Raw genomic sequence first — 12,622 nt, forward strand, 5'->3', positions numbered from 1 at the left:
AATTAAAATTTAATAACTTCTTGACTCTTCTCTCTTCTGGTCTAACTTCTCTGTTAGCATAATCTTGTCATTCAGGAACAATCTTCAGTCAGAGGCCTCTCCAGATTCACTGCAAGACTGACTGCTACTGGAGAACCTTCCTGCACTCAGCATCATCATCCACAACGATTCCCTGAAGATACTTAGATGATATGAATTACAAAAACATTTAATTTTACTTGGTGATAAAGGATTTTTGAAAATGAATTGAAACATTGTGAAACGTGGCTGCAAACCAGCCAATCAGGTGAGCCCTGCGCTGATGGATGAATCAGTTCTGAATCATTGCAGCGCCATCTAGTGACTGATAGAGAAATTACACCCAAATCTGAGTGAAAATATTAACTGGTCATATGTACAAATATACTAAAAAAGGTATAGATTTAGTAAATTATTTAGTTTTAAACTAGTTTTTAAAATGTTTTAGGGAAAAAATTATTTCTAGAATCTGCTGCACAGTAACAAAAACTCAATAATGTTGAAGATGTATCGAGTTTAAACATGAAACAATGAATAATTCATCTTCTAAATCAGTTAGAAACCTCAGGGTTTTGCAAAAATATCTTAATATTTAAATAAGTTCAGATGGTCAGAAGGTTTTGTAATTTATAAAAGTATCAAACCTCAACTGTAACAACTGATTTATAAGCTAAAACAGTTGTTACAGTTGCTGCATTAGAAGATCTCCTCCGATGAGATGATCTTTAACCTTTAAACCAGCGGCCTTGTTGCAGAGACAATATGCTGCTATGGGTGTGTCACCAAATTGCCTCTGGTATCACTTTGTTGATCAATCATGTCATGTTCGCCCACATTTGGCCCAGAAACACTGCAAATACTTGGGTTGGGCTGTTTAGAATGTCATAAGAAAAATATGGAGGTTCATCTTTCAGTCCCATTTTCTCCATATTATTTAGTTTTCATTCATAACTGTCACACTTAGCAACACATTTAACAACACATTTAGCTTGCTATTTAGTTAGCAAGCTAAATGTTTACCTGGCTGACTAAACACTTTTATACATATTAGCTTGCTACTTAATTAAAAAAGCTCAATATTTACTTGGATAACATTTAGCTTGCTATTTTGTTATTAAGTTAAATATTAAGATAATTATTTAGCTTATAAATTAAATATTTACCTCAGTTAAACATTTAGTAGTTAGCAAGCTAAATATTGAGCTTGCTAACTCAACACTTGGCTTCAAACTAAATATTTAGCTTGCTAACTAAATGTTTAGCTAAATATTTAATTTGTAAACTAAATGTTTAGCTTGTTAATTAATTTTTTTATTTAAAATGGCAACATTTATAAATGTATGAATGACATTAACATAGAAAAATTATGTCCTATGTTGTCTTATGTGACAGATTAACAAAACAATTTTTTTGGTGTTTATTTGTAGTTTAATTTGTGAATGTAACGTCACAAACAGCCTCCCATATTTACTGAACCAAAACGCCAGGAAACTGCCTGATAATGATGGTCTCTGTACTGAAACAACTGGAGTTAAACTTAAAACAGGATGTTATGAACAATGTGAACAGGTTTATTTTTATAAATGGAACTGGTCCAGTTATTTCATCATCAGCCCGACAATAAATCTGTTGCTTCATAGAAAACCAAGATATACTTTATAGCTGATAAGACGGGAAGTTTAATTGCTGCTTTCGTTGAGTTTACTTTCTTTTTTGCAAGAGAAATCTCCCTTTGTGCTGGATTTTTAAAAATTATTTTAAGTGAAATCCACATAACTTTGATCACATCTTGTGTGGTGAAACCTGAGGATGTCAGGGAACAAATGCAGTTTGTTATTTCTTAAGGATTAGTGGGTGGATCAAGATTTCAGACTAAACCGCCACTTCCTCAACTTTGTCTTTGTTACAAACTTTTTCCAGGGTAGCTGAAGATCAGGACAAAAATCTGTCTGAGTTCACAAATCAAGACGTTTACAGTAGTTTTCAATTTCCTGCATGAACTATGACTGACTCCTGGTTCTGATCTGATGTTAAAGGTTGTTTGAGGTCAGCTCAAAAGTTTATCAGTTTGGGTCAGCAGGATAAGAAACACTTTCACTTTCTGAATGACTGTCTTTAAATCAGCCAATCAGAACAGAGAAACAGGCAATAAACTTCCTGTCAATAAAAAGCTGAGCTTTGACAGGAGTCTTTTCACATTTCAACAGAACAGGTGAGACACTGGAATCTTCATTTTACATGCATTTATATGTTATTTACAACAATGTCTTAGGACAATGTGGATAGAAAGGAAATGAGAAAACAAAAACTCAGAACTTTCAAGAAAAATCTCAGCAATGTTTTAAAGAAAAAAACAACATTACTGAGCTCAAAAAGTCAAAAATTAGCATGAAATTAAAAAAAGAAAAAATTGGGATTAATTTCTGAATTTTTCAAAAAAAATAAAAAATTCTGAGCACCTCGAAAAGTCCAAAAATTTGCATGACAAATATGAGTATTTTTTTTAAATTAATCTGAGAAATTTTCTGAATGTTAAACAAAATTTCTGAGTTCAAAAAGTAAAAAAATTGAAAAATAGAAATTTTGAGATTAATCTCAGAAATATTCTGGAAGAAACCTGGAAATTTCTGAGTTTGAAAAGTGGAAAATTTCCACTTTTTTCTAGAAAATTTCTGAGAGTAATCCAAAAATGTTTCAGTTTTTTTTTTGGCAGAAATTAACTTATTTTTCTTTTCTTTCTATAATGTCCTCAATGCAACATTAGTTATTTATTCAGTCAGTTTGGTAAAATCAAAATGTTCTACGTATTTCTGAATCACTCAGGAATAGAGGAGATCTGAACTTCAGCTCCTTCAAGTCGCTCTCTGCTTCTACTTTTTTGCTTGGAAAAGGTGAGAGTTCAGCAGTCAGATGTTGCTTTAATGTAATTAGTGACTAAACTTGAACCTTTTTTCAGAAAAATCACATGGATCCCACCATGGATGTAGCCGACATGCTGATAGATAAAATCTTAGAGTGGGTGAAGCTGCAGAAAGAAGGTGCAGAGAAGTTTGACAAACTGGCCACTGAACTGGAGGAAATCAAGAAAGGTTGCAACATCAGCAAAGTTGTAGGCAGCTCAGTGTCTGTAGGAGGAGCGGCAGCCATGACAGTTTCTGGTATATCAGCCCTCGTCACTGGAGGAGCTGCGATCCCGTTCCTGTTCACGGCTGGAGCCGTGGCCTCCGGCCTCGGTCTGGGCACTAACCTGACCTCAGACGTTGTGGACATCACTGTGGCGAGCCTAAACATGAAGGAAGCCAAACAGATCGGTGAGAAGATTGAGGATCTCGAAAAGGGGATTGAGAAGCTGATGGGAACATTGAAGGAGGAAGGAGAGCGGAGGGAAAAAGAGGCTTCGTCCTTTGAGAAACTTTCTCCAGAAGATTACGTTGTAGAAAGGATCATGAGGGCCATGGCCAAACGAGAGGGACTGATGCTGAACACCAGGATGAGTCTGCAGAGCATGATGTCTGGGTTCTCCAAAACACTGATCAGTGATAAGGAGGCAGATTTTGCTCTTCTTGGGATTTCTTTAGCTTCCAAGTTTGCGATGATCGCAGCAAGAAAGTCTGGGAAGAGTTTGGTGTCGAATGGACTTCCAGAGCTGGCAAAGTCCATGGGAGCAAAAGCTGCAGGCAAAGCAGTCGGACGGGTGAGTAGTAGAGGTGTGCTGATCGATCGGTCATCGATCATAATCGACCGATTTCCGTGAAAAAGTGTTTGATCGGTKATCGYCGATCACGGTCTCTTATTGCCGATCACACATACCGATCACCTGCATCTCATTTCTCAGCCTGCCTGTGCAGCTGGTCTCCTCTTTCCTTCACTGCACAAACGCGCAGCAACAAATCCTAAGCGATGTGGAACTATAACGCACTGAGTGAATGGGGACGTTTGCGTGCTGTGGCGGAAAATTGAAGCAGGTCAAAATGCATCAACACGACGAAACTAATACGACATAAAAACAATGTCATATTTGACGGAGTTTGGCTACATCGAGGTTCACTGCAGTAAAAAATACATATGGAGGATCAGATAGCAGGTAAAGCAGCGCACAGCTACAAACACTCACCCGGATTAGCATGACGGTCAGAAAGCTAAACAAATAACCCGCAAAMTTATTTAAGTCTTGGAGCTGCGATGTAAGACGCTGGTTCTGCTCTCGCTGTTGAACCGCTGCTACGCTACAGGTAGTAATATTTCACAGACGGAGCGCCGCTTCTGCTCCACCTGGTAGTGACTCTCACACCGAACCTCTGCTTAAAGCTGCAGCATCTAACCTAAAGGAATACATTTTACATATGTATTAAAACTTTCGCTGTCCTAACATGAGACAGAAAATCTCTGAAAAAGTAATCGATCTCCTCCCTGCTCTGCATAATTACTCCGCTCAGTCAGAAACAGCCACTCAGAACTAGCAGTAATCAGCTAGCCGCCATGCTAACAGGAAGTTTTCATTCAGTAACTCTGGATTGTTTATTGTAATGGATCCTGTATTTTCCTTTGAATGTTAAGTTTTATACTTGAATWTTTTTGGCAATGTTGAGAGGTTTTATTTTGGCTCTTTGCATTATTTAGCCTCTTCAGAGCCTYCATATGTTTTCAGTCTGTTAAAGATAGTATYAYYGATAGCAGKACAATTTGCACAATGCCTGTTTTGTTTTTTTCTTGGAAAAAGTTATCAAAAATAAGTTTTTGTCTAAATTAAGGTGAATTCATGGTTCCTTTTTCCACATAATGTAATCCGTAGTGTTTATGATAAAAATAATAAAAATAATGTGATCGGTATCGGTGATCGGCCTTCATGGGTGATCGGAATCGGCAGGAAAAAACCTGGTCGGTACATCTCTAGTGAGTAGCTCAGACTGCTCACTAAATATATGAAATATCCAGATGTGGTGTGACGGCGTAAGGCCATTGAAGACAGAAAAAAGAAAGAAGTTCCACCAAAAAACTCTGAAACGTTTTAGAAAAAACTTCTAAGAAACTGACTTCTAGTCAAAAGAATTGCTGGAAAAAGCATTCATTTTGAACTTAAACTCATAAATTTGAGGGAAAAAAACATGGACATTTCTGCTCAGTACTATGATGTTAATAAAGATTATGCTAATATATATTTTTTAGTTACCGGATATTATTTGGCTGTGACTTATGTGACCCTCTTTGTGCCAAAATCTTGACCAGTAAAGCTGGCTCTGCTTCCACATGGCAGGAAACAGACCTTTGATCAACTCTTTTTTAATTTCCTTTGCTTGTTTTTGCCTTTCCCAGGTTGGAGCAGGAGTGGTTGGGTTGGCATTTTCAGTTCCTGAGCTGGTGATCAACTGTATCGATGTGAATAACTGTAAGACTGAAGCCAGTCAGAGTCTGAGGAAGAACGCTGTGGACATACGGAAAGCTTCTGACCAGATGGAAACCGACCTGAAAAACATTCAGTAAGTCTGATTGATGAAACATCTCACTAAACTAAAATAATGGAAATAAACTAATTTGTTGGATGATCATAATCTGAACTTTTACAGATAACTCCATCAGTGTTTCTCAAACCGTTTCAGACTGAAGACCACTTAACCCATGTAACAAACTCACATTGACCTCCTCACTTGAAATTGCTCCTGCAAAAACACAACATATTCATGCCAGTAAACATCTTCATGCGAACAAGTCATGTTTCCTTCCCACCAGTATATTGAGGGACCAGGTCTTAAGCCACTTTCATCCATTATTATTATTTTTAAACACAATCCTTTGGTAAACTAACAGCATGAATTACAATCTGAGCTCATGTCACGTAAAATAATCGGTTGTTTACATGCAGTACCTTTTGGACCACAGGGGGCGCCAGGAGCCCACAGTTTGAGAAACACTCCCTTATAAGTCGACGCCCGCTCTGGAGCTGGCAAAAACTCCTCAGCCACTCAAAAAAAAAAAAAAAAAAAAAGGCCACGTGAGAAGTGTTTAGCTCAATTTTGTCGGACATTAGAGACTTCTAACTTTAAAAGTAGTGTTTTTATGTTGATTTTGTTTTATATTTACTTTCAGATAAAACCAGAAATATGTTCGATCGTGTTTGCGCACCCTTGTGGTCCAAATATGTACTGCAATAAGTTATGTTTCATGATCAAAAAGTGAATGAATGCAACATGAAGTCTATTTTCCCGATGTCCTCAAACGTACCACATGTCTGAAGCAACCAATCAGAAAGCATTGTCGGCCATTTTGTGTGACTCGTAACCGGGCGGACTTCAATGCAAACCACGTGGAAATTATGAAAAAAAAAAGACGCCTGGGAAATTGCCCGCAATGTGCTGTAAAAATATGTATACTAATTAGTTTTTGGCTATGTTTGTACACAAATTCTTAAAATGTACAAAAGAAAGTTTCATTTTAGGCTGTAAAAACGATTCAATCAATATTTTTTTTTGAATGTTATAGTACAAATATCCATCCATCCATTTTCTTTCACCCTTGTCCCTCAGTGGGGTCGGGAGGGTTGCTGGTGCCTAGTACAAATATCATGATTTTTTTTTTACTTAGATTTTGTTGTTGTGTTTTTTTCATCCAGTGGTATAATGCATTTTGTCAAAATGAAACAAACACTGTAAAACCATGAAGCTTAGGTTGTGCTAAAAATAATGATACCAAACAAGGAAATGAAAATAGTTTTTATGGTGAAAATATAAGGGTAAATTCAAAATTAGACCAAAACGGCCATTTAGACACAAGGGTTGGATGAAACACAGCAGGAATATCTCTTAATAAGAGGGATGATACTTAAGAGTCATCCCGATAATCGGGGAATCACTAAGATTGTCAGAAAAGGAAAATCAAGGGGGAAAATGACATAAAAATCTTGTCCCGTTAACTAGACATGATTCCCACACTTTGCTTTTGACTCAATATCAACATGTAATCATCCAATGTGTAAAACGTTTTGATCAGATCTGACAAGAAATACAGTTACCACAATCTGTTGTTAAAAAGGTCACGTTCATAACCTTTAACTGTGTTCTGATTGGCGTTTTCTCTTCCAGATCGATCTTCCGTAGGTTGGCCAAAGTTAAACGCTCCATTGAAACCAAAAGCAAGAGCAGTGACGACTGTCAAACTCTGCTGACGTTTGCACAGGATACCTGCAAAGATGAATCCATTAGGAAGTGGCTCAGGGAAAACACAGAGTCAAAGATCTTCTCCAAGCTGGTGGACATGTTCCAGTTCCTGAAGGAAAACCTTGATGAGGAAGAGGAGAAGAACCACAGCAACGAAGTTGACATCACCTTTGTGGCTCATGGAGCGATCACTGACTCCATGATGCCAGCCAGCTGCCTGCTGCCTCTGCCCACCGTCTCCGACGTTGTCCTGTACTCGCCCTGGAACTGCAACCTTGAAGCTACCGCAGCGTACGGTATCGCCACAGGGAAGATTCAACCTGTCCACAGAGAGTTTTACTGCTCACCTGGTCGTGGCTGCAAGGTTCCAGATAACAGACATCGGCCCAAACATCTCCCTGATGGGTGGAACTCCATGAAGAAAGCTGGAAATCAAAAGATTCCCAACATCATCGTGTCTCCTTTGAAAACACCTAAGGATGGAGTCTGGGAGAAATTTGAAATGCTAGAAAGCAGACATGGCAACCCAGGAAGAAACCACATCCTCATCCCATTGATCCTCCCAGAACAAGATGATGATGATGATGATATCCCTCTCCCTGTGGTCACCTTGGCTCTGTCGCTGGTGCTCATGTTCTCCAGGTTTCAGGCCACGCTCCACCTCACCGTCTGTCTGGGGAAACTATCTAGAAGAATGAATCTGGATGAAGAAGCTCTGAAGCAGCAGTACGCCTGCACCATCGACTTCACAGGAATGACCTCAGCTGAGAAGATGTTGGCCTCCACGTTCCAATCTATAATATCTTCAGTGATAAAGTTCTTCAGAAGAAAAGAAAGCAGTGCAGAAACAGTACATGAGAGGCTGGCCAAATCTTTCAAAGCCATGTTCGGTTGAACTCTGAGACAAAATGGGTCCTGAGAAAATATCAATAAAACTAGAACATCTCTGGTTTTATGAAGTAGATGTATTGGTCTAAAGCTTCAGGTCCATCTCAACAGGTTTTATTTTATCAATAATAGAAAATATTCATCAGATTCATATTATTCCACTTTCTGTTCAGCTTCTATAAACTGCACTGCCATCTAGTGGTCTTAGACTGCAAAGGAAATTTACCTTCAGCTTATTTTATTTATTTAGTCGTAATGAATACAATCAGCATCAGTCACATTTACATTAAAGCAAATAACAGTTTAACTGAATCCAATCAAAACAGATTCAAAACTCAAATTCAGGACATCAAATAATCAGAAAATTCAGCTGATTTGCATTTAGTCATTTAATTTACAGCAACAGGCAACAAACTGCATAAGCTGCAGATGATTGGTTATATTTATAAGTTTGGCTTTATTTGTTTACGGTTGTTTTGATTATGCAAACATCACTTCTATATGCAGAAATGCAGTTTTTATTAGTGTCAATAATTTATTCCTTATTGTTTTTCTTCACAGAAATGATACTCTGTCATTCTTGGGTTTTTTTCTGTACTTTTTGATAATTAGGATCAGTTGAAATGTATGCATGTAGAATTATTTTTGTAAAATGTATTGAGACGATGTGTTATGAATTGGTGCTACACAAATAAAATGAACTGAATTGAATCTACAGCTCAAGTCTTCAGTATTTCTTGGTATTTTCCTTCTAAATGTTCAGACGTTTCTTCAGTCTTTACAGACACTGAATATTTACTCTGATTCATGTTCAGGGTTTGCACCTTTAAAGTAGAACCTACCAGGTACATGTGAAGCAACTGCAGGATTTAAATTCATGTAAAACACAAGAAGAGCTGTGGACTTACAGTAAATCAGCTGGTTTAATGTAACTCTGGCGATTTACAGGAAGAATCAGCTGATTGGCAGAGATTCCTGAGCCAAACCAGTTCAGAGGTGTTTTCATTTCACCTGTTTGTCTGTGTGGTGATTATAATCTGGTTTCAGTGAATAAATAACTCAGTGTGACGTGAGAAGACAGAGAGAAACATCGGATACACTAAACCCAATCTGATGTTAAAGAAAATCTGGATTCATGTTTCAGATCACATGTTTATTTCTATTTTCTGAGTTTCTACCAGATTTTACTCCATGGCTGCTTCACACAGCAGATCCTGCTGCAGGATAAGTAGATTTTTCTGCTCAGTTTTGGTTGGACTCTGGTTTTTATTATGGTCAATAAACTTTAAAGCCTTTATAACTTCTGTGTGATTCTGCCAGTTTTGGCCAGACTTATCTTGGAAAATAGATCTTTAATCTCAGAGGGATTTTCCTGGTGAAATAAAGGTGCAGTTTGGTTGGGGATTTTGGCTCTGAAGATTTTCTTTTACTTATTGTTTGTCTTAGAGGCGTGTCGCCCATGATGTAATGATTCAAGGTTTAAAAATAAGGCTGCTGGTTCTTCACCAGTTAGATGTTTGCATCAGTTTCACCTGCAACAGGTAGGACAAACTTTGCTCTAATAAATTAACAGTATTACTGTGAAATATTAGTAGTAATTTATTCTGAACTAACAGAATCTGGTTCTTATACTAGAGACAAAGTTGTTCAGTCATAGATAGTTTCTGTTACCGAGTAGAAATTCTTACAGCTGACAGAAATGTGGGAATTTAGGTTAAAACTAAAAAAACAGAACTTCAGTATTTTCTTATTGTGAAATGATTTTGTTTCTTCTGCAGGTTAATAGTTTAATTTTTAGTTCCTGTTGATCCACCAACCATGAGCGACCCACAAAGTGACCTGCTCGACAGACTGGTTTCTCTACGGCTGGACAGACAGAGTCTGATGCTGTGAGTTTCCTGATGGCAAATATTTAATGAGAAATTACTGAGTAGCATCTAATTCTGCTGCAGAATGACTTATGAGTAATAATATTAGTTTTATGTATTTGTTTTGCCCAATACATTAAAATGAAGAAGTCAAATCCATTTGCAGAACATTTCAGCAACAAGGAACTTTAACTTCGTTAAAAACAACACAGTAACCAGATATGTTGTCAAATATCCTCATCAAAATCATCAAATTTTGGAATGAAGGCCTGAATTAATCAATGTTCCAGTTATTATTAAACAAGGTGTCTCTAGACAGGTGGGATTTTAGCCTTGATTTAAAGGTTCAGGTCAAAGTTCATCCTGATCTCTAGTGTCCAGCTGTAATAACTGAAGCTCTATAGATCGTTCATCTTTAGGTCCAAATAACTTTAGTTTTGTTTCTGGTCATCTGGAGAAAGTTGTGGCACATTTATCTGTTCTGTTTGTTCAGTGATTGGATGGTGACATAGCCGAGCTGCAGACCATCTGTACAGTTATGGTAGCTAATGGTATTACTTATCATAATCTGAGCTAGTGGGAGAATATAGATTTGTTCAAATTGTTATGATAACTATTGTTTTTACAGACTGAGGGAAGAATCAGTCCACTGTGTTATGATCTGGCAAAGATAGGAATATATCTGCTGCTTTATAGTGACAGTAAGGAGGCAACAGACACATATTCTGACTAAATGTTCATCATTTTCTTTCTACAGGCGGAAAGTCTACAGAGGTGTTCAATTTTCACAAAGAACAAAGAGCTCAGAAGAAAAGAGCCGATTGATGAAGCTCGCAGAGAGAAATTGTTCGAATCCAGTCGTTTTGAAGTGGCTGAGAGAAAACTCCTTCACCAAACTGGTGGAGATGTTCAAACACATAGATGAGGAAGAGAAGAAGGACCACAGTGACACTGTGGACATCACCTTCATGGCTCATGGATCAATCAGAGACTTCATGATCCCAGCCAGCTGCCTGCTGCCTCTGGCCTCCATCAGGGACGTGGTTCTCTACGCTCCCTGGAACTGTGTCACCTGCGGTTTGGGGTACGCCGTCGCCACAGGACGACTGAAGCCTCAACACAGAGTTTTCTACTGCGACAAAAAGGATGGATGTCCAGTTCCTGATGAAAAACATCGACCTGTAAAACTACCGGACCGCTGGAACTCAATGAGGCAGGCAGGAGACCAGATGATCCCAAACATCTCAGTTAGTCCTCTACGACCAGACGATGGTGTTTGGGAGTACTTTGAGTCTCTCACCAAAAAACATGGTCCTATTGGGAGAAACCGGATCGTCATTCCCTTCATTCTCCCAGGAAAAGAATCAGACAGTGTCCCGTTCTCTGTGGTCACCTTGGCCCTGTCTCTGGTTCTGCTCCTGTCCAGGTTCAGAGCCACCGTCCACCTAAACGCCTGTCTGACTGACCATTCTATTGGACAGAAGTTTGACAGAGAATATCTGGAGAAGCAGTACGCCTGCGCTGTTGACGGGACTAAAATGAAATGTTCTAATAACATCTTCAGTGCAGCATAGAGATAAGATTATGAATATGTTATATTAGCAATTTATTTAGTTAAAAATATGATCTGCCAATCAAAATGTAGAAATTATAATATCTACATGAAGCTCCTCCCTCAGGTACCAGATCTCTGGGTTTTATAGTTATTAGTCTGTATTAAAATTATATCAAATGTTCTCATATCACACTATATATACTAAGACAAGTGGAGCATTAAAAATGTTGGTTTAGTGGCTTCACATGTTGGTTTATTGAAGCCAATAAACCAACATTTTCATGCATCACAGCTGCAGAAATGCTGCTGAAAGCCGTTTTCATCAGCCCAATCTCTGATGTCAGAAAGTCAACAGACTCATGTGATGCTGTGTTGAATCTTATTAGACAATTGTTTGTGATTTGCTAATAGATTATAAACCAATCACACATTTGGGAAAGGGAGAGACTTTGTGCCACTATTTATATGCTGTAATTCCTGTCAATAAATGAGAAATCTTACATCTTGCAGGCAGTTTGTGTGGTTTCTCCCTTTACAGAGATGTTTTATAAACAGTCCAGGACCGAAAGGCAGCTAATTTAGATTAGCACTCTGGTGTTGGGATGCAGAGGGAATGGGGAGACACTCGGCTTGGGGTCACAAGGATCTGGTTAACAACAAGCTTCTTTATTATTTTTAATATGCAACAACTACTGAGGGTTTAGGAAATGTGACTAAGTTTCAGTTCTTCCCCTCTATTTCTTATTCTTCTGTGGTATTATTTAATAAACGTTTTGTCTCTCCAGCATTCCTACTGTGTAATATTCAGCAGTGATGGGGATTGTCATCAAAATACAGACTGAGTAATAATTATCTTAGCATGTTATTCTACCCAATAAAATGAAATATAATCATAAAGATGTTACATGTGTTTACGCAACAGTGACTCACTTCAGTTTAACAAAGGTGGATAAAACAGGACCATCTGTAGGTGTTTCACAGGCAGGAATACTGGTTAGGAGAGCATGACTCAGAGTAGAGCCGCTGCTCCTCCACGTCGAGAGGAGCCAGTTGAGGCTCGGGCATCTGGTAAGGATGCCTCCTGGACGCCTCCCTGGTGAGGAGTTCCGGGCACGTCCCACCGGGAGGAGGCCTCGGGGAAG

General features: G+C 38.3%; 1 protein-coding gene across 1 annotated transcript; it reads left to right on the forward strand.

Moving 5' to 3' along the window:
- Positions 1-13: 13 nt before the first annotated feature.
- On the forward strand, positions 14-8,627 carry LOC103469008 (uncharacterized). Its single transcript, XM_008416456.2, has 5 exons — positions 14-286; positions 2,842-2,909; positions 2,975-3,712; positions 5,332-5,495; positions 7,095-8,627. The coding sequence occupies exons 3-5, from the start codon at positions 2,984-2,986 to the stop codon at positions 8,062-8,064; spliced, it is 1,863 nt and encodes a 620-aa protein (XP_008414678.1). The 5' UTR covers positions 14-286; positions 2,842-2,909; positions 2,975-2,983; the 3' UTR covers positions 8,065-8,627.
- Positions 8,628-12,622: the final 3,995 nt, after the last annotated feature.

Source organism: Poecilia reticulata, linkage group LG8 (assembly GCF_000633615.1).
Source record: "Poecilia reticulata strain Guanapo linkage group LG8, Guppy_female_1.0+MT, whole genome shotgun sequence".
Lineage (NCBI taxonomy): Eukaryota > Metazoa > Chordata > Actinopteri > Cyprinodontiformes > Poeciliidae > Poecilia > Poecilia reticulata.